At 38.3% G+C, this 21,109-nt stretch overlaps 1 protein-coding gene across 8 annotated transcripts in view; it reads right to left on the reverse strand.

Moving 5' to 3' along the window:
• The window catches only part of OFD1 (OFD1 centriole and centriolar satellite protein), a 62,164-nt gene that overhangs the window by 39,404 nt on the left and 1,651 nt on the right, over nt 1–21,109 (reverse strand). For all 8 annotated transcript variants that reach the window (XR_010597638.1, XM_065580640.1, XM_065580644.1 and 5 more), the window contains exons 3-14: nt 18,289–18,489; nt 17,584–17,652; nt 17,465–17,495; nt 15,935–16,042; nt 14,235–14,371; nt 10,502–10,675; nt 8,310–8,416; nt 6,838–6,957; nt 4,154–4,227; nt 3,705–3,796; nt 3,374–3,563; nt 2,117–2,247 (exon numbers count right to left, since the gene is read on the reverse strand). Coding sequence is in view for 7 of the 8 variants with exons in the window: in XM_065580640.1 (XP_065436712.1) it covers nt 2,117–2,247; nt 3,374–3,563; nt 3,705–3,796; nt 4,154–4,227; nt 6,838–6,957; nt 8,310–8,416; nt 10,502–10,675; nt 14,235–14,371; nt 15,935–16,042; nt 17,465–17,495; nt 17,584–17,652; nt 18,289–18,489 (1,434 nt within the window). In the remaining variant the exon portion in view is untranslated. The remainder of the gene's footprint in view (nt 1–2,116; nt 2,248–3,373; nt 3,564–3,704; nt 3,797–4,153; nt 4,228–6,837; nt 6,958–8,309; nt 8,417–10,501; nt 10,676–14,234; nt 14,372–15,934; nt 16,043–17,464; nt 17,496–17,583; nt 17,653–18,288; nt 18,490–21,109) is intronic.

A 21,109-nucleotide genomic window follows, 5' to 3' on the forward strand; every position in this document is an offset into this window, starting at 1 on the left:
AGTACTGCAACCCCTGCCTACAATAACCTTGCGACCCCCCCAACTCCTTTATGGGTCAGGACCCCTACAATTATAATACCGTGAAATTTCAGATTTAAATAGTTGAAATCATGAAATTTACTATTAAGATCCTATGATTGTGAAATTGACCAAAATGGACCGTGAATTTGGTAGGGCACTATTTATGAGTAACATAGAGGTCTGCTGAATTAGCAGGCTGCACTATCTGCTAGTGCTGATAACACTGTAGCGCCAAGAACAGAAGCACTGAGCAACTGCTACAGCTTAGCAGGCTGAACAGTGTTACCACAGCAACAATGTTCCAGCCTTCAACACTTAAACAACACTGCAAACTTTACCAGTGATGATTTTGTTTACTTCCAGGTCATTGTAAAAATGTTAAATAGCACAGGACCCAAGAACCGATCTTCTTGGGACCCGAGTGGAAACACACACCCTTGATAACGATTACCCATTTTCAATCACATTTTGAGGCCTATTAGTTAGCCAGTTTTTAATCCATTTAATGAGTTCCATGTTAAATGGAGTAAATATTTAGTTCTAGTTTTTTAATCAAAACATCATGTGATACAAAGTCAAACACCTTACAGAAGTTTAAGGTCAACACTATTACCTTTATCTACCAAACCTGTAACCTCATCAAAAAAAGATATCAAGTTAGTTTAACAGGATTTATTTTCCATAAGCCCACATTGATTTGCATTAACTATATTACGCCACTTTAATTCTTTATTAATTGAGTCTGATATCAGACACTGCATTATCTGGACCAACTGGCATCAATGTTAGACTGATATAAATATCCGGATCATCCTGTTTACCCTTTTTAAATATTGCCATTATATTAGCATTCTTCCAGTCTTCTGGGACTTCCCCAGTGCTCTAAGAAATATTGAAAATCAACATTAATGGTCCAGCAAGGTACGCAGCCAGCTCTTTTAAAACTGTGGGATGCAAATTATCTGGAACTACTGATGTAAAAATTTCTGACTTTAGTAGCTTCTGTTTAACACCTTCCCCAGATACTAGTGGAATGGACAAGTGTTAGCATCACCATATAAGATTATATCCCAGTTTTAACCCCAAACAGAACAGAAATATTTATTGACCACTATGCCTTTTTTAGATTATTATTGATAACTGTACCATTTCCATTTAGTAACAAAACCAATACCACTGTCAGGATTATTTTTGTTCTTAATATATTTAAAAAAACTCCTTTTTATTGTCCTTAACTCTGCAGGCCACAGATTTCTCCTTATGTCCCTTGGTTTTCCTCAATAATTTTCTACAATTCCTAACTTCTGAATTATATTCACTATTATCAACTTCCCTTTTCTTCCATTTGTTTTACACACACACACACACACACACACACACACACACACACACACACACACACACTTTTTACAGCTGCCTTCAATTCACCTCTAAACCAGTAGATTGTTAACTAATCTGGCCTTCTTCCTCCATTGTGGGTTTTGGGGCATCTATTAAGGTTTTCTTAAATGATTCCCAACTATCATTCACATTTTTCTGATGAAAATCTTCCTCATGGCTGATTTGGCTCATAACTGTTTTCAGCTTTGTGAAATTGGCCCTATTATAAGCACCACACGTACACCACACGTACATCACTACTGGTCTGGACTTTATTCTGCTTGCACATTATAAATATGATCAAATCATGATCATTTGTACCTAAGCCAACATTAATTTTTCATTCTGCGATCAGTTCCTCCTTATCCCTTAGGACAAGGTTTAGTAAAGATTTCCACTTTGTTGGCTGCAACATTTTTCTATTTCTACTGGCACAGATAATTTTCTTTTGATGAAAATGATCAAGTGCTTTCCAGATCTAGCAAAATTTGTATTTTTTTTTCCCCAGTTTCATCAGCTGTACTGATCTATAGTAAATTAGTACTGAAAAATTTTAGGTTTAACACAGGTTTGTTTGGTTGATTTTTTTTTTTTAAAGAAAAAATGGAATTAAAGCACCCCAACACCTACTTTTAAAAGGGTCTGCAATGGACAGGTGTAAGTGTTTACAAAATGACAGGAAAAAGTCTATTTAGATGAAAAGAGAAGAATTTACCTCACTTTGCAGTTGCTTTTCCAGAAGTTGTTTATGGGTTTCAAACTCATCCTGTTCCAGCTTTTTAGCATGTTCAACTCGCCTCAATTCTGCCTGGCAGGCTACATGTTCAGCTGATGGTTGAGTTAACTCTTTCATATAAAAGAACAATATCAGGAGATATTTTATAAGATACTTAAAAATGCACATTCACTATTTATAACCACCCCCTGGAAACTTAAAACTGAAATATTTTTTCCTGACTACAATAGGTCTCAAATAGTAAAACTTCATTTGTATACACTTTTTGGGGTATCTGTTTCTTCTAGAGACTGAACTTTGTGTCCCTCTCTCTGGGGCAATTATGAGCTGGGCAGAAAGTTTTCTACTCTGCAAGTTATTTATCTGAATCAACTTGTTCCTGTCTTATCTAAACCTGAATGTATTGCCCATCTGTGCTCTTCAAACACAACATGTTTTACAAATGCAGATGCATTACAAGACAATAGATTATTATTCTACAGAGATCAGGTCTGTAAAACAGTCATTTGCAGAAGCCTTTGTCCTCTACTAACCACACTAAATAATGCTGTGGTTGAAAAAAATGGGAGATGAAAGGAAAGAGAGGATATTATTAACAATTAGTATTTTTGTATTTTAGTAGCACCTGAATGCAGAGTTCCATTGTGCAAACAGTGAGAGACTTCCATAAAAGTGCTTACAATGTAACTTTGACAAGACAGAGGAATGATCATTGTCCCCATTTTAGAGATGGGGAAAGGAGACAAAGATATTACGTGACTTGACAGAGATCACGCAGAAAGTCAGTGGGAGATCTGGGAATTAAACCCAGATTTACTAATTCCTAGTCCAGTGCTGTAACCACAAGACCAACTTTTGGGAAGTGAAACATAAAAATCTACTATAGTTAAGGACTTGTGGTCCTCTGAGGGGAAATAGACAAAGAAAGTAGAATTGACCTGCTTTTAATCATTGTTCCAAGAAGTGTCCAGGAACACGAATAAAAAAACATCACCCAACACTTGTGATGCTAGGAACTTTGGAAAAAACAAAGATAAATGAAAAGACAAACAGGGACAAGCAGGAGCAAAACCAAGTATTATAACAGTTTTTGAAAGCAGTGTGCTAATTTCATATATTCTTAAATTTAGTAGCCTTTTAACAATCATGAAATAAAGTGTTTATTTTAATGGAAAACTATTACTAAACCTTCTGTAAAATGAGGAAAGGAAAGTTATAAAATATGTTAACACTAACTGTCTCGGAAATGCAGGTTTTCATTGCGAGTCTCCTCCAGTTGTTGTCTAAGTAGTTTATTTTGCACTTGAAGCTCCAGTTTCTCTTCCTTTAACAAGGGATAGTCCGCAATCTCTTTCAATTTTTCTGTCAACAACTGATTCTGTTTGTTTACCAATAACACCTGCGCCTTTACTGAATCCAGCTCCAGCTAAAAAACACGTCACAAACTTCTTAAGGTATTTCTCAAGAAACTCACTTTGTACCGCATATTATTCCTGAAAAGGTATCACAAAACAGTTCAAATGTACTAATCAAACAGTGTAGTCTCTAAATTCAGCCTCACAATTACCTCAAGTTCTTTTGCATGTGATACAACTTGTTTGAGTTCTTCCTTCTTTGAATTAACAGCAATGGTCTCTTCACGCAACAGTATAGACTTCTCTGTAAGGATCATAAACAGTTTCTGCAGGTTAATGTGTATCTCACACCAAAAACTACATAAAAAGAACATTAAGATTGCAAAGTCAAACACTCAAAAGTGAAGAAAAGCCAGAATTAAGGTTGCCAGAGCAACCTTAATTTAGCACGTTTGTGCATATGCATGATACAGTCTTTAATTACATGATTATATACTATTTTTTCCAAAGCACTCTAGCTTAGAAGTCTAAAGATGATCCTCTCTTTCTCCAACTTCAATTAAATATATTATATTTGTTTAAAAATACTGCTTTGTTGCCTCTTATTACAAGCTAAAAGATAAACAATGGCTGTTGAGTATCTCTGAAAGAGATTAGTTACCTTTATTCTTTTTCTCATCTTCAGTAACCCTAGTGGTTCTGGCTATATATTCTTCCTTCAACTCGAGTTGATATCTAAGGTGAAAAAAAATTACTAAACACCAAAGCAAAAGAATTCTGAATGTCCCCAGACTCAGCTGTAACTACATATCAAACTGTCTATATGCTAATTACAGTGGAACTTCATCAAAGTCCTGACCTGCGAATGCTGAGTGCCCTCAAGTCCCACTAAAATCATGGAAGCTGTGAGTGCTCAACACTTTTTAGGAGCAGGCCCTAATTAAATTGTAAGTATTCTGAGGCAGTTATCCTATCTTCCTGTATGTTTGTACAGTGCCCAGGTCACTGAGGCCCTAATCGTGATTGCAGTATTAGAGTATAAAAATAAACAAATCCTCACTTTTCTGATCGCTCACTTTATGATTTCCACACAAAAAAGAGCAGTTTATCCCCAGAACTCAGCAAAGATTAATGGTACTGAATGCAGTCAATATTCACATTAAGTCTTCATTATTTTTCAAATATTTTACAACATATTATATATTATAATTGAAACTATACACTTGTCAAAAATGTGATTTTATAATCCAAACTGAATTACTCATAAGTCTCCCAACTTCTATATACAAAGTCAATGAATTTCTGTTACAGAAAATGGTTCATCTGAGTTCCATTAACTGTATGTGTCTATTTTTTCTTATGTTTGGATTTATAATTATTCTTTCCCTCTACGTTTTGTAATACCTAATAATAGCTTCCATACTTTAATTTTTGTATGCCACATTTTAATTGTCAGACAGGATCCTAGAGCTATTGATAGACAGCTAAATAAATTTTGTAGTAAGTAGATACAGACAAATATCTTCAGGACAGAGATGGAGTTTTCCTGTGTGTTTGAATAGTGCTTAAAACATTTTGGACACTACTGTAACATAAAATAACACTCTCCACTAAAATAGTCCCTGTTAAGATCTGAAAGAGCTCTACAAACATTAACAAATGAAGCCACTAACCCCTATTTATGAGGTAGGTGCTCTGTTTAGCATTTAGTTACTTTAGTATTAAATAGCAATTTACTAGATAAGTAAAACAAGGCACAGGGAGATTACGTTTGCCTAAGGTTGGTTGCTCAGTGACATACATCTAACTGCCCTCTGTTCCTAATCTACTCTCTTTCAGGGGACACTTCATTCTCACTGAAATCCATTGCCTTACACCTTTCCTCTACAATTTGAATAAATCCATGTTAGAAGAGGCAGTGCTTGCACTGTTCATTATTAGGTAATAAGTCCTGGCTGAACTTGTGGATAACCAGGTGTTTAGCTGGTGAGCGGGTTTCCGCCCTCCGCCTGGGGGGCTGATTCATTTCATTCTGTGGGCATGAACAATCATGTGCTGGGAGCACTTTCTGCAACAAAACAATCAGCAGGCCTCAGATGACCACTGCTCACATCACAAAGAGAGAGTACAAAAGAATCTCAGGCTAGGTGACATCACTTTCCACTGTCAAAAGCCCAGGAAGGGCTGCAGCTGATGCCATATACATCTCACTGCTCACTTAGATGCCTGTCCTGGCTGCTGGCCACCAAACATGAAAACTGCAAGGAAAATACACAGACAAACAATATAGGCCTCTTCCTCCATTGTCCAAATAAATCAGACCGTGACCATAGCCCAGCAAAGAAGGGAGGAGCAGAGAACACTGCTTATCCTACCCAGTCTGTGCAGCCCATCAAACCCTGCAGCCTTTATCCAGGAGAATACTCGACCTCTTCCCAATTCTTCAGCCCCAATGACTAAAGGGAGATATGAAGTTTTAGGGTCAAGATGAATATATTTTAGAAGTGAAAGTCGAGATGTTATTTTTGGGGTACAAATTGATTTATTTTTGGGTACTGATGAATTTGGAGGGGAAAATTTTGTGAAGAGATATGGATTTTGGGTTGAGGAAAAATGGATGATTTTGGAGCAAAGCAAGATGAATTTGTGGGAGAGAAAGATGGGTCTTGCTGGACAGAGAAGGATTTTTTTGAAGGGAAAATAAGCTTGTTTACAAAGAACTTTTCTTTGGTTATTTTCAGGGAGGGAGCCAGCAGAGAGGGATGGCCTATGACATTACCAGTCTGCACCAAATAGCTGATATTTCAAAAAATAATTCTGGGGTAAGAAAACCCCTTTACATTTCCTTTTTAAAAAGTGTCTCATCCTGCCCCTTCTGCAAGTAACCCATGAAACTCCCTTAATACTGGCTTCATACACCTTGCCTACTTTCAGTTCTTCAAATTGCTCAGTATTTCAGCACTGCTCATAAGAGATCTCCAATGATACTTTTCATCTGCCTGTTCAGCAGCCCTACAGATTCATGTCACTTTTTCTTCACAGATAGGGAGACTGAAAGTGTGAATTTTTAAAATTCTATAGCCTTATGGACAGAACGTCATTACATATAGTGGGTTTTTTCTACCTGTTAGAAGGCATCATTGTTTTAACTCTTTTGGTTATGAAATCTATTCATCACACTTTATAAGATAAGTAAGTCACAAACTGATTAAAATAAAAATGCTAAGTGTTATATATTCAATTCTTGCTTTTTTACAGTACTCATTGGTAATTCCCATGGCATTTTTAACATTCTATTTTCATGTGAAATATGTATTCTTTATTAGAGACAAAAGAACAAATTACTTCAGTAGTTCATTCTTAAGCTTTTGGTCGTAAGTCTCCTCAATGTTCTTCACAGCTATCTCCCGACGTCGCAGTGCATCATCAACAGCTTTATTTTTTTCTTCTTGAAGTTTCTGAGCACTGATATAATGAGAAATATACTGACACTGAGCAATTATATTTATGACATGCCAGAGTTTTCAGGAAGTTTTTTTTAATCACACAACATTTATGAAAGTCAAAAGTGTGATGGGTTAGCTTGGGGCAATTTAAAATTCTGATCAGATCTATCATTATCATTCTCTAAGAAAAATGAAAAGTGACACATACTAAGCTGTACCTGTTAAAGACACAGACTGATCAACTGTATAAAACAACCAGATTTCCAACTGCTGAAAACTGAAAGTGTTACAGGAAGGATGTTGTTTAGTTCCTCAGTTTTAGAAAGGGTGCTCAGCTCACCACTCTATCAGCACCCTCTGCTGGCTAGAAAAGAAAGTAACTTTTGCTAGTGGGGAAAAAGCTCTCTTTTTTCTTGCCTACAAAAACACAAGATGCTAACAGATTAGAGAATATTGGAAAGCAGGCAAGAATTAGTTTGGGTTTTTTTAATTACAGAAGAAAAACACATTTTATTAAATGTGCACTCCCAGTACATATCATGGCAAAACCAACATTACAAATGTAAATTTGTCACTACAGTTGCCTTGTTGGTGCTGGGATTACATACTGCTTTTTAAGTTAATGACTTCAAAGCAGAAGTCTAGTTCCTCAGTCTCTCTGAAGTAGTGCCAGGCTCTTTTGTTAAGAACAAAATAGGCCTCTTAGCACAGGACGCCCCTACTGCTATATGCAGCTGCATGATATTACTCAAATGTAGCATAACATATTTAGCGATAAATAAAACAAATTTCAATTTCATAAAAATTGCAACATCTTGAGACATGCTTTCTACAAACAAAGCAACACCACAGGTAAATGCATGACTTAGAGCAGGGGTCTCAAACACGCGGCTCACGGAGTTATTTCCTGCAGCCGCCAAGCTCCCCTCACCCGCTGCCCCCACTACCCCCCCAGCACGCCACACCCCCGCTGCTCTGCCTACCTCCAGGTGCTTCCCTGTTTGGCGTCGCTTAGCACTTTCGGGGGGGGGGGGAGGGAGGGAGAGAGAGCAGGGAGCCGTGCGCTCAGGGGAGGAGGCGGAGAAGAGACAGGACGGGGCGGGGATTTGGGGAAGGGGTTGGAATAGAGGCAGTGAGTGGGCAGAGTTAGGGTAAGGACTTTGGGGAAGGGGTTGGAATGGGGGCAGGGAAGAGGTGGGAAGAGGTAGGGCCTCATGGATGAGGTGGAGTGGGGGCGGGGAGGGGTGGAGGGGGGCTTTTGTATCTTTATATGAAAAGGTGTCAGTGATGCGGCCCTCGGGCCAATGTACTAGTCCTCATGTGCCCCTAGTGGTGATTTGAGTTTGAGATCCCTGACCTAGAGTGACTCACAGTTCAAAACCTTCAATTCTTTGCTTCAGTTCTGCCTCTCTGGTTCTTATCATTTCAATATCTTTCAGCAGACTTTGTCTTTGTGTATAAACCTCCTTTGCTTCAATCTACAACAGAAAATATTACTTCTATTCATTTTATTTTTACACAAAAAATTGAGATTTAAATTAAAATAATTTCCAGTGAATTCATACAGAATGGCAACAGCAGCAAGACATAACAAGACACCAATGGTATAAAAATTAGAAACATAAATGCTACAGACCTCACTCCAGGAACTGGTTTGATCCTGACAAATATTTGCATAGCTTGCTCTAGTAACAACTGATTTGCACTAACCAGGGGCTAAGTCACCAGGGGCTGCTTCCTTTATTCTACTTTATTTAGGGTTAACACACTTGAAAGTTATTACTTGCTATCAAGTAACTTATCTTTTAGAATGCTGCACAGATTCAAAAGTCACAAAACAAAACAAAAAGATTTATTTATAACACGTACAGAGTTACCACACACAAATACAAACTTTAGAATATACCAAAACTGCAAGAGAAAAAGCAAGTATAGGTAAACCTGGTTTTGCCCCTATCTTAACTAGATTAACAAAAAAGAATTAAAGAGACAAGGTAGGTGAGGTAATATCTTTTATTAGACCAACTTCTGTTCTTGAGAAAGAGAAGCTTTCAAACTTATACAAAGCATTTGTCCAATAAAAGATATTACCTCATTCACCTTGTCTCGCTCATATGCTGGGACCAACACTGCATACAATATATATATATATATATAGAAACTTTTTAAAGAAACTTTAAAAAACCCTGATAAATGTAGTTAACAGAGAAAATGCACTCTGTATTCTTGCTTTAAAACTAAACTTTCTTCAAAATACTGGTTCCATTAGCAGCTACCTCCAATTCTACATTCTAGACTATCCAAACCAAACAATACCTTCTAAAAGAATCTTCCCTATGATCATAATGGCAATACCAGATGTCACATCTACAGCCCTATTCTTACTAATAAAAAAACCTCTCTGTAGTTCTTAGCTTTAAAAAGAAACAAATTATGTGCCTCTGCAGAAAGGCTAAGAGCATGAAGACTGAATGACCTTTTTATCCCAAAGGTGGTCCCATCAAATTTGCAAATCAGGTGCATTATACAAGTGTCGGAAGAGTTGGAACAGCCACTGTCTCCTGTTCCTGTGTTTTGGATAACTAGAGGAATTTCATTTCCGACGCTTTTCCTGAAATTACATTCTTCTACTAAAAAGATCTACGTGATCTTTTATCTGCAATACACAACCATTTAGCTCAGTGGAGCTGCTGGTCTTTTTGCTGGGACAACCAGCAAGTAAATGAAGTATGTACTTGGTCTCAAAGATCAAAAGCTGACAATAGCACCCACAATTATTTTGTTTAGTAAAGAACAGAGCAGATCCAAGACAGCACGGTGGCAGGCAAAATTCTTTGTAATCAAGAGAAAAGTAATAAACATTGGGAAGAACAATCTGAACCACACATACACATTTTTGGATTCTAAATTAACAGCGGATTAAATTACCACTCTGGAAAAAGACCTAGAAGTCATGGACTCACACATCTGATCACTGCATGACAGTGGTCAAAAATACAAACAGCACCTTGGGTTATATTAAAAAGGATAACAAATACCGAATAGATTATAATGTGATTATATACATGAATGGTATGTCCACACCATGAATATTGTGTTCTAGTTTATTTATATTTTTTTCTATTTCAACTTCTAAAAAGAAAACTACAATAAGCAAAACAAAAAATCACAACATCCATAATAAAAAGAAAAGAAAAACCTATAAAGTAGCCATCTAGGAATGCCATTAAAAAAATCCTGAATACTCTGAAAGGAGAATAGGGATTCATACATGTAACAATATCTATATTATATTTCAGTCTTCTTCTGCAGCACTGCTGCTACTCCAATCTATTTACATATTTATACCATACTCATCACCATTGTCACTGAGAACCTGAAATCACTAAACATGCCAATCTGTGTGGTGCTTTCCTGATGTGGGACTAAGAAAGAACTATTGAACTCTTTTTCACTTATGACGCAGTAGGATCTGAATGTAGTTCCTTCAAAGATCAAAGGGCAATTTCATTAACTAACTGAACCACTTAGCACTGGATCCAATTATTATTTTTAAACATTACCTCCTGTTGTTTTTGAAGTCTTTCAATAGCATTCTTTTCACGAGCAATCAGAGCCTCAGACTTGGCTTGGTTTGTCCTTTCAAACTCTCGACGCAAATCACAAACTTCTTTCTGGCATTGTGCTTTCTCTTCTATTCTGATCTTTGCTATTTCAACCTCTTTGAAATGTTGTAACTGTTACATGTAAGAGAAGAACAAAGTAAATATTCCTCACTTGATCACAAAAAAAGAAACAAAATCCACTCTTCCAGGTTAAATTTGATGTTCAGACATATGCATTTACTTGCAAATCGCTTGTTTACACTGTTGATCACTGTAGCATACTGAATTCCCTTTGAGAAACTATACAGAAATGTCTAATTAAATGTGTTAATCTTTGTAGTCTATGTATGTAAACTTCTCTGTGATAAAAGTACCTTTGAAGATATATGATTGACATGTCTTACATATTTACACCTTCCATCTAGGATCTCAAAGCAGATTACAAAATAGATAATAGCATCCTTAGGCATAAGTAAGCTAGATATAGAGCATTACACTAAAGGGGTTACCACTGCTCTCTGTGCTTAAGTTGTGTCATTTTTTTACTCACTCCTGTACATGCAGAAGGAAACAGTTGGGAACAGAGCAAGAGATGAGGTAAGGCAGCTAATTAAATATCCCACTCTCCAACCTGACGTTCCGTGACTGGCAAATAAAGAACACCACATTCCCTAATTCTTCTTCTGACTGGGTCTCCATTCTCGCCCCATTCCCAAAGAACCATGTTTGCCTGGTGGTGGGGCCAAAGGCAGAAGCAGGCCTGCCTTGAACTGCTAATGCCCACTGGAAGTCAGTCTTTTGGACATGGAGCAGATGTGGGCCAGAGAAAGAGGAGTCGTCCTCAGCCAGGGAATTCTGAGCACTATTGGAAAACTGTGTGAATACAAACTTAGGGGTCTGTTTGAGTGTGTATGAGAAAGAGGGACCATTTCTGCCTAGGGAAGAGAAAGTGTGAGAGTGTACATATATGAGTGGGAGGGAAAGAAAATAAATGGGATTGTAAGGATGCATAAGAGAAAATGAGAGAGAAAATGGATGAGAGAGTGCAAGTGTGAGAGAATGAATGGGAGTACTAAATGAAAGAGAATAGGGAAAATGTGAAAACAGAGGGAAGACAGAAGTTAGATAGGAAGAAAGCATAGCCTGAGACCTCCGACCAGGGAATTAGGGCCTATGCACAAACTTGTACTGAGTTAGTTAAACCACGTGCAACCCCAAGTGTGGAGACACTTAAAATTGTTTATAAATGGCTTATATTGGTTTAATTTACACTTTAAGGAATCAATTTAAACTAAATTGCTATAAGCCATTTCTAAACTGATTTATGATTGTCCACACAAAGGGTTGCACCAATTTAACTAAACCAATGCAAACGTTTCTACACAAAAACTTGCCCAAGCCTTTAATGACAGTAAAATCATGTCTATATTGGGGAATTATACACAAAAAATCCCCACTAGTGCTACCACTAACTCAGCTGATGTAAACAAGGAAGTTTTGATCTATTTACCTCCCTAAAGAAAGATGATATAAGAAGTTTGCTTATATTGTATCCCTGTGTCTAACAGCAGCTCTCAAGGATCTGTTGTAGACATGTTGTCCAAAGGGATTTTTTGTTAAACTTGAGGTAATTATATTACCTCATTATTAATTACCTAATTATATAAAATTAGGTGTTTTTGGGTTATAACATAAAAAACAAAAATGAATTATTATTTATTCCGACTGCCTTTTTATTTCACCATGACATTAAGATATGGCTGAACTTTGAAAGTTGATACTTTGCATATAGTGTTTAGCAAAAGAAGTGACTTTATAAAGGAAAGGGGGAAGTTTAAATTCTGATTAAAATCTGAGCCTGTTCAGCGGGCACATAGTTTTAGCACAACCTAATGAAGTCCCAGTCCTTTTGTAATATTTCACAGAGGACCCTATCTTAACACAACATCAGGGTTGCAATATTAACTTGACCATGCTCCACACATGTAATATTTTCCATTTCTGTTTTTCTTATTAAATGTGTACCATAATATCTACAGTATGGTAATTGTTTCCAAATCAATATTGTGGTAAGAAGCTTAAAACTTTTCCTAATACTTGAATTATTTATTTTATGTGACTTTTTTGCATTGAATTTTCTTGTTTTTAAGAAAAAGGGGACAGTGTTTAATAAAGATTGCATTTAGGTCCCAATTATGCTTTGAAGCTTGAACTTCAGTGAGGCTCATAGGAACAGAGAATGGTGAATTGCCTATTATTGCTGTTATTGTTTAGATTATATCAATTCAGTTTATTTCTAATACAATCTTAAAATTTGCAAAATATTGTAGACTGCAGACAAAAACTGCAAGCGATCCTAAAATCATGGGATCCACAATATTTTTCACATTTTATGATTTTTCTATTCTCCAAGAAAAGGCAGTGCTGTTTTGGAGGCTTTTGCTATGTATTTTGGTGAGATATTTTCTGAGTCTCTCATGCAATTTATTTAATTTGCAGCCCCCATATCTAAAATGCTGAGAGGAGAGAATGTTAGGATACAATTAAAAGCAACTAAACAACAAAAGCCCTAAAATTAAGACTGCCCCCACAAAAATGTATTCATAGAAAAATTTCTAATGAAGTTTCTTTGTAATCATTCACAAACAAAACTGGACTTAAAATGAAAATACATGTTTAAAAAAGATAAGAAATGCTGACATTAAAGAATCATCATGTTTCCCATAACTCATACTTCCCTTTCTAATAGATTAAGGGTAGCACAGAAAAACATGTTGACTTATAACACTGAAATATAAAAAGAAGACTAGTTAATAGTAAGAATAAGAGCTTTGATAATTATAAATCTTTCAAAATGTAGCTATGTATAGTGAATGAGTGCAGATGAGGTAACACTTAGGCCAAGGCTTTGGTGGCATGAGTGTAGTTTTGCCAATTCTTCTTTTACACAAAATTGCTAATCTCTTTAACATGTTACTGCTAACAAAGGTAACACGTGGTGTTGGAAGTAGTAAGTAAACGAGACACAAACATGTAATGATAAATTTAAAAAAAAAAAACTTTTCCTAGGAAGACTCAGGGCAGGGTGACACAAAAACAGAAACTGCAAAACCAGCAGGGAAAAATGCAGAAGTTGGGTAACTGAATCTTGTGCATGCGTAATGTATGGGTTACTTAAAATCCAAAAGGTTGATGTGCTAAAAGCTGACTGGATAAAGATTAAGTAATCTGCAATGTAGAAATGTATAAAAGACCTACGGGTCCATGTTCACTAACTGGAGAAACACCAGACCAGAAACTGAAGAATGGGACTGAAGAACCAGAAAAAGGGGTCAGAGAGGCGACGACTATCATAGAAGATGGCCCAGAATGTGGTCCCTTTGGCCCATTTACCAATTCTGTGTTCTCTGTTATTTGTCTGACACAAATGTAGATCTGGATCTATCTATGACAACGATTCTGTCTGAAATTGTATAAATAAAGGGAAAAATTGACTAAGCCTAAATTGGGCGGATTTATGACTCAGTTTCCCAACTTTTACCTCCTACAGAGAACATATAGTTTTTGCACATATAATAGATTGGCATGACTCATTTCTGACTCAAAATTATTAGAAGCATTACAAATTTGCAAAATAAAATGAACACTTCCCCATCCCTCATTTCCATGACAATTTATTTCTGGGTTATACCTTTTCAGACATTTCTGCTTGAAGCTGGTCCTCTATTTCTTTTCGATATTCAATGAGTTTCACTTCTAAAGACTCAAATTTCTGATGTTGGGGATAAATGTCTGCAAACTGTTCATCAATCAGCTGAAGTTTTTCAACTATATAAAGAATAATGCAATGTACCATCACACAGAAATATTACATTTAGTAACGCTGTTGCTCCTACCCAAGATTTTAGGGGTCCTTGTAGGTTTTAACTATCCATGCCTAGCTTCTACTGAGAAGCTACCAAGGAAGCAGTGAAAAGAAATGGTCACTTAAGACCTGAAAAGTGTGGACATACAACAACATGGTTGGAAACAAGCCACCTAGGTACTTTACAATATGGCACGTGGTCCAACTACACCTCTACCCAGATATAACACGACCTGATATAACGCGGTAAATCAGAGCTCCGGGGGGGGGCGGGGCTGCGCGCTCCAGCGGATCAAAGTAAGTTCAATATAACGCGGTTTCACCTATAACGTGGTAAGATTTTTTGGCTCCCGAGGACAGCGTTATATCGGGGTAGAGGTGTAATTGTTTATGTGCAAAAAGTTGGAGGTGATCTTTAAATAAAGCAATCAGGATAACTGGTTAGGATTGTAGCCAACCTCTCTTATTGTTCTCCCAAGTAAAGTGAGTGCCTGAGGCGAATTGGGCAAGAGGAGATAGAGGAGCCTGAAACCAAATGGCCCCTTCCTGCCCCACAACTGCTGCATATTACCCCCTGAGATGGAATCTCATCAGCTACTAATACAGACACGAAGCTCTGATTTCAAAGAACAGGTGCCTGTAAATTATATTGTATAACTAACTTCAGTAACAACGCAGTCCAATGAATAAATCTACTAGACGGTTTTTAGTAATGCAATTACCAGTATGTTCAATTTCTGTCTTATGCTATGATTTTTGGCACTGGAAACAATTAATAAATTATATTATAATTAGAGCTGGGCAAAAAGAATTTGCTTATCCAACAAAAATTTTCAAGATCTCAAAAAATGTTCTTGTTCTGCATCAGGGCAAAACTTTAGAGATCTTTAGATTTTTTTTCATGAAGAAACAAGAGAAAGATATACATACATCAGAATAGCAAATGGCCCAGTGGTTAGGGCACTCACACGGGTTGTCGGAGATGTAGGGACTCACATCCCAGGTGAGTGCCCTTATCACTGAGCTATTGACTATTCTAAGGTGCAGGAGTTGGGTTTCTCATTTTCACCAGATGTTTCATCCTGGATCTCAGGAAAGTTTCCTTAAAAAAATGATACGTTCCTGCAAAGAGTTTCATTTTCAATTAACTGGTATTTTCCACCTGCCCTCCCCCCCCCTCAAAAAAAAACAACAAAACACACACACACACAATTTAAAACTCCTAAATAATTCTAATAATAAATTTCCTTAAACTAAAAATTATTTAGGCATCTGCTCTTTGAGGTGTATAATACTAAAAATAATACATCTAGGATGGAAGTATGGATTTGTTTTCGTATCAGCTGAATACATAAGAAACTATTTGAACTGAAGACCCAAATCACAGCAAAACTTTTGTCTTACACTTTCCCTGCCTTATTTTAGAATACCAGAGAGGGATGCAATCCAGTGAGGGATGCAATCAGGCATGGGCTAGTGCTGAAAGGATACCGTATTGAGCTAGCTGAGGAAAAAGCTCCATTTACCAAGAGATTCTCTGTAAGGAGGTATTGAGATTGTCTGAGTTTCTGTGTTGCGACTTTCCTTACATAGGTGATGCTCTGTCAGCTCCATTAACATCTGTATAAGAAAACCTTAGAGATACAGTATGTTAGTTACTTTTCTCTTCCACAACAAACTGAAATTTGAAGGCAGAGATAACTAAAAAAAAAAACCTAAACAGTGAGAGGATGAAATTATTGCCAAAGAACACAAGAAATCATTCAATAAAATCAATGCAAAAATTCTAACAAGTATATTAATAGCAAGCATGCTCGATCTCCCATAATCAGCATACCTAGACCATTCCTGCTACTTTTACCACCAAACTCATTGAGGGAGCAGATTACAATCATCACCAATACCTGAAATCAACAAGAGCTGCAGGTGTTTGGTGTTTCTGAAAACCGAGCCACTTTTTTTTTTAGGTGTCTAAATACAGATTTAGAAGCCTAACGTTGGGACCAGATGTGAAAATTGTGCCCTATATAAGCCACAGGCAAATAAAATGAAAGTTTATCTTGGTGCAAGCCTAAGTTCCCTCCAAGCTGTGCGGCTGCGCAGCAAGCGATCAAGGGCCACGCAGGTGGGGAGAGGCGCCCCTCCCCCAGCCCAGCCTCGCCAGAGCTCCTGCAGCCAGGGAGAGGAGCCTCTCCCTGGGCCTGGTCCAGCCCCGCTGGAGCTGCCGCAGCAGGGGAGAGGCAACCCTCTCCCTAGCCTAGTCCCACTGGAGCTGCCCAGCCTAGCCTAGCCCCGTTGGAGCTGACACGACTATGGCGAGGCGCCTCTCCCCCAGCCCAGCCGGAGCTGCTGCAGCTGGGGAGAGGCACCTCTCACCCAGCCCCGAGCTCCTGTGGCAAGAGAGGACGGGGGAGTCTTCTCTCCCCAACACAGCCCTGGGGCAGCCTGCACCCCAAACCCGTCATCCTCGGCCCCATCTCAGAGCCCTCACCCTCCCGCACTCCAACCCTCTGCCCCAGCTCTGAGCCCCCTCCTGCACCCCGAACCCCTCATCCCCAGCCCCGCCACACACCACCTCCATATTGGTGCACATAACAAAATTAATTCAGCACATGGACGTAAAAAATTAGAGGGAACACTAGTGCTGGCCCATACACAGTATATGAATGCAATTGAATAGAAAATAATGCAGAACATCTGAATTCCCCAGATGGTCTTTGGAAGTTTTACATTCATCAGGATTTAAGGTTTTAATTTTTTTATTTATAATACTGGAATTTTTAATTTTTTTGCTTGGAGTTGAGGTTTAACATTTCATACATGCCACAAATTGGGAAAACCCCAATAGAAGCATTAGAGTCACTAAACTAAATAATCATAAATACTTTTTAAGAATCAAACATTTAATCAAATGTATTCAGTATCTAGGTACAATAAAACAAAGTGAGCTTCTATTGCTCATAGGATATTATAAACTAAGCTATCAAGGAAAAGGGGAAATTTTAGGGGAAATGGATGACTCATTATATGCCTAATATGTAAATATAACGTCATACCTTTTTTGTTCTCTTTTTGAGCTCCTGAAGTCTATATGGAGAAAAAGATAAGATTATTATTCTGTGTATTCAATCATAAATTATAATTGAAGTAAGAGTTACAGAATCAAAATCATTACCAATGACTTGTAAAGACTGGATTTTGGATGGATCCTAATTAGCTGCAGAATATCTTGCATAGTAAACACCTTTTTAAAAAAGAAAGGCAAAAAAAAAAATCAAAATTTTAAGACCATTACAAGTAATTAACCTGTTTTTCTCTGCTGTGGTAAAGAGATCCACCTTTGATGTGCTACACTCGAGACAGATTTGATCCACCACTTTATCACACAAAGACCAGTTGTGGAACAGGGCTCAGGCTGTCTGGCTCCTATATGTGAGCTAACTGGCAGTCAGGGATATCTCTTGAGAGAATGCCCTTCCACAGCTCAAGAGCATTCCAATGAAGGAAGAAAGACTCTGTCTCATCAGACTTGTCAATGTAAAAGACTATATCCCAATTATCTGTTTGAATCAAGGCTACCTTTTAGAATACAAAGTTGCAGAACACTCACCATCTATACAACACTTGTAATGTCAATGACACTACAGACCAAGTATTCTGAGTGTGGAACCGCTTTATCTGGGCACTTAACAGCTATAATTTGGACTAGAAGTTTCAAACGAATATGGAACTCACAAGCCTTGAAACTACTAGGTGACCCCTTGGCTCTTCCTTTCCACAGAGGATTTTTAAAATTATATTGGAAGGATCAGTTAACAATGCAAAGTCCTATATGAATATCATCTTTCACATCCCTTGCATAGTAAATTATAGAGCTCACCTTCTCCTTTTCTAATCCACTTTCTGGATAGAAAACAGAAAGTGAATATTCATAGCCACAACTGCGCAGGTGATCTGCCACCAGGCTGTTGGAAGCTCCAATTAACAATGAACTGCCTTCACTGGACACTGGTTGTGGCTGAAGTTCTCCACTTAAAATTGGATGCATCAGTTCATGGATTAGCTGGTTTCGGAGCTGAGTCTGGTGAAAACAGAAATTCAACAACAGAAAGAGAAAACTCTGGAATTTTTTGCTTTCCTGAAGCCATACGGATTCAACATATTAAATTTAAAAGTCTGATGTAAAGAAACAAAAAGAAAAAAAATCTAATTTAAGGTTGGCTCTTATAGAATTTAGAAAATAGCTCAGGACACCAGGTCTATCATCCTCATATTTCTAAAGGTGCCTAGGGGTCTTTAACTTCCACGCCAATAATTTTTAGAGATTGGGCTAAAATGACCTATTTATCCTCATCCAAAAGACATACACTTGTATCATCCTCAAAGCTCTGCAAGGATGCAATTTAAATTTCAAAATTGATGTTAATTGCTTTTCCCATTCTCCCCCTTCTCTTCCTGCTACTGCCTCGGGGTACGTCTACACTACAAGCATTATAGTGGTACAACTGCTGTACTGCAACTATGCTAATGACTACAGCAACAGATGTGGTTTTTCCATCACTGTAGTAAGAGGCAGTAGCTAGGTTGATGGAAGAATTCTTCCATCGACCTAGCTGCGTCTACAGTGGGGGTTAGGTTGACCTAATTAGAGCGCACAGGGCATGAAATTTTTCCCAGCCCTGAGAGAGTTAGCGAGGTCAACCTACGTTTCAGGTGTAAACCAGGCCTGACTGCAGCTTATTTGAAAAATTCACTAGTCCTCTAAATGACAGACCAAGAAGTTGCTGAGGAGAAGAGGGAAAAGGGAACAGAGTGGTCTAGGCACTACTAGTCCTTTTGCAGATAGGGGCGGGGGGAACTAGGGAGCCACGCAACTGGACTATCTAGTTATTTCTCACAGAGACAGGTAAATGGAGTAAAGATTATATGAATGCAGAAATGTTTGAGACTAGGAAAGATGGATGGTACAAGGTACAAAAGAGAAGTAGATGACAGAGAAAGAAATTGTGGAGAAAAGGAAAAAGAAACAGAAAATATAGGGAAAGTGAAAACACAAGGGAAAGAAAAAGACAAGGAAACAACATACACAAAATGTCGAGAAAAATACACTTTGAGTCCTGATGGGACTCAAAAGATCTGGGTTCAACTCGCAGCTCTGCTTCCTCTGTGACCACTGGGCAAAGCACTTAAACTCATCATGCTTCAGTTGTCTCTCCATTACATGGGAATAATATTTCCTTTTCCCCCATCCCTTATCTGGTTATCTATTTAAAGTGCGTGCCCTCTGGGGCAGGTACTGTTTACTGTGTGTATGTACAGTGCTTAGCACAATGGAACCCTGATGTCCTCTGGGGCCACTAGGCACTACAATTATTATTGTGACTTATTACAGGGGAGAAAAAGTAGCTGGAGTGTTTGGAGCCCCTGCTACATCAGAAGCATTGCCCCCAACAGTCAGGCTTTACGAGGAACAGGTCCAATTTAGACACCATTTTGGCCATCCTCTTATTGTTGGAGATACATCGCAAGTTCAAGAAGCCTCTGCACGTGGCATATGTCAATTTTAAGCCTGCATTTGATTCTGCTGACCGAGTCCAATTATGGAAGGCCTTGAAGGACATCCATGTCCCAACCACTCTGCAGAACTTGATTAGCGAGCTGCATAACGGAACCACTGCCCGTGTACGTCTTGGGAATCTGATGTTGGCACCTTTTAAATCAGTATCTGGTGTCAGGTAGGTCTGTGTCTTGGCCCCTGCACTCTTCTGTCAGGCAATGGATTTCATAATGCAGCATTCTGTCAGATCCATAGGAATTAAGACTGGCAATCTCTCACGCTCAGATCTTGATTTATGTGGATGATGTTCTAGTACAGAGCCCCGACAGGTTTCACGAGGCACTCCGTCCAGCAAATGGAGGAGCTGGCTAAGAATGGCCTCCATGTTTCGCGGTCAAAGACAAAGTTGCAAAATCTAGGATCAAGTCCATCAGTGACGCCAATCTCTTTGAATAATGAAACTATGAAATCAGTCTCCAGCTTTTGCTATTTGGGTTTTATATTCACCAGTTCCTCCAACTCTCACACAGAGGTTCTCCACTGGATTGGCATGCAGCTTTTGCCATGGGTCGTTTACAATATATGTGGAATCAACATAATCTCAGCACAACAACTAAGTTCAGGATCTATCCTCTCTGAGCCGCTGTACGGTTGTGAAACATGGACACTATGCCACCCAAGCAGGGCAAAGCTTGAGGATTTCCACACAAAATTCCGTCATATATTGGGTATAATGTGGAATGACTTCATTTGTAATGCAGATGTTTACGGTCACTCCGGTCTACACACTACTGGGGCCATTGTCTGCAGACAGCATCTTACACTTTATGGACAGGTTGCGAGAATGCCACAAGACGTTCTGGCAAATGCCACTCTCCTGGTGGCTTGTAACAGCTGGGATAAACTTCCACCAACCGAGGGGTGGAGCAGGTTGAGACAAAGACCCCATATTATATGGGTGCATCATGTCTGTTCCAATTTTGGACTCTCGGCCCATCAAGCCCTTGTGGCTGCACAGAAATGGACCAAATGGCGAACGATTGTTATGGCCGACCGTTCGACTATGCGTTCAAGAAGCAGAAGAAGAGAAAAAGTAGCATGAAATCAGGAAGAAAGATTATAAAAGGGAGAAATAAGTTAAATT

Source organism: Chrysemys picta, chromosome 1, assembly GCF_011386835.1.
Source record: "Chrysemys picta bellii isolate R12L10 chromosome 1, ASM1138683v2, whole genome shotgun sequence".
In the NCBI taxonomy this organism is placed as follows: Eukaryota; Metazoa; Chordata; order Testudines; family Emydidae; genus Chrysemys; species Chrysemys picta.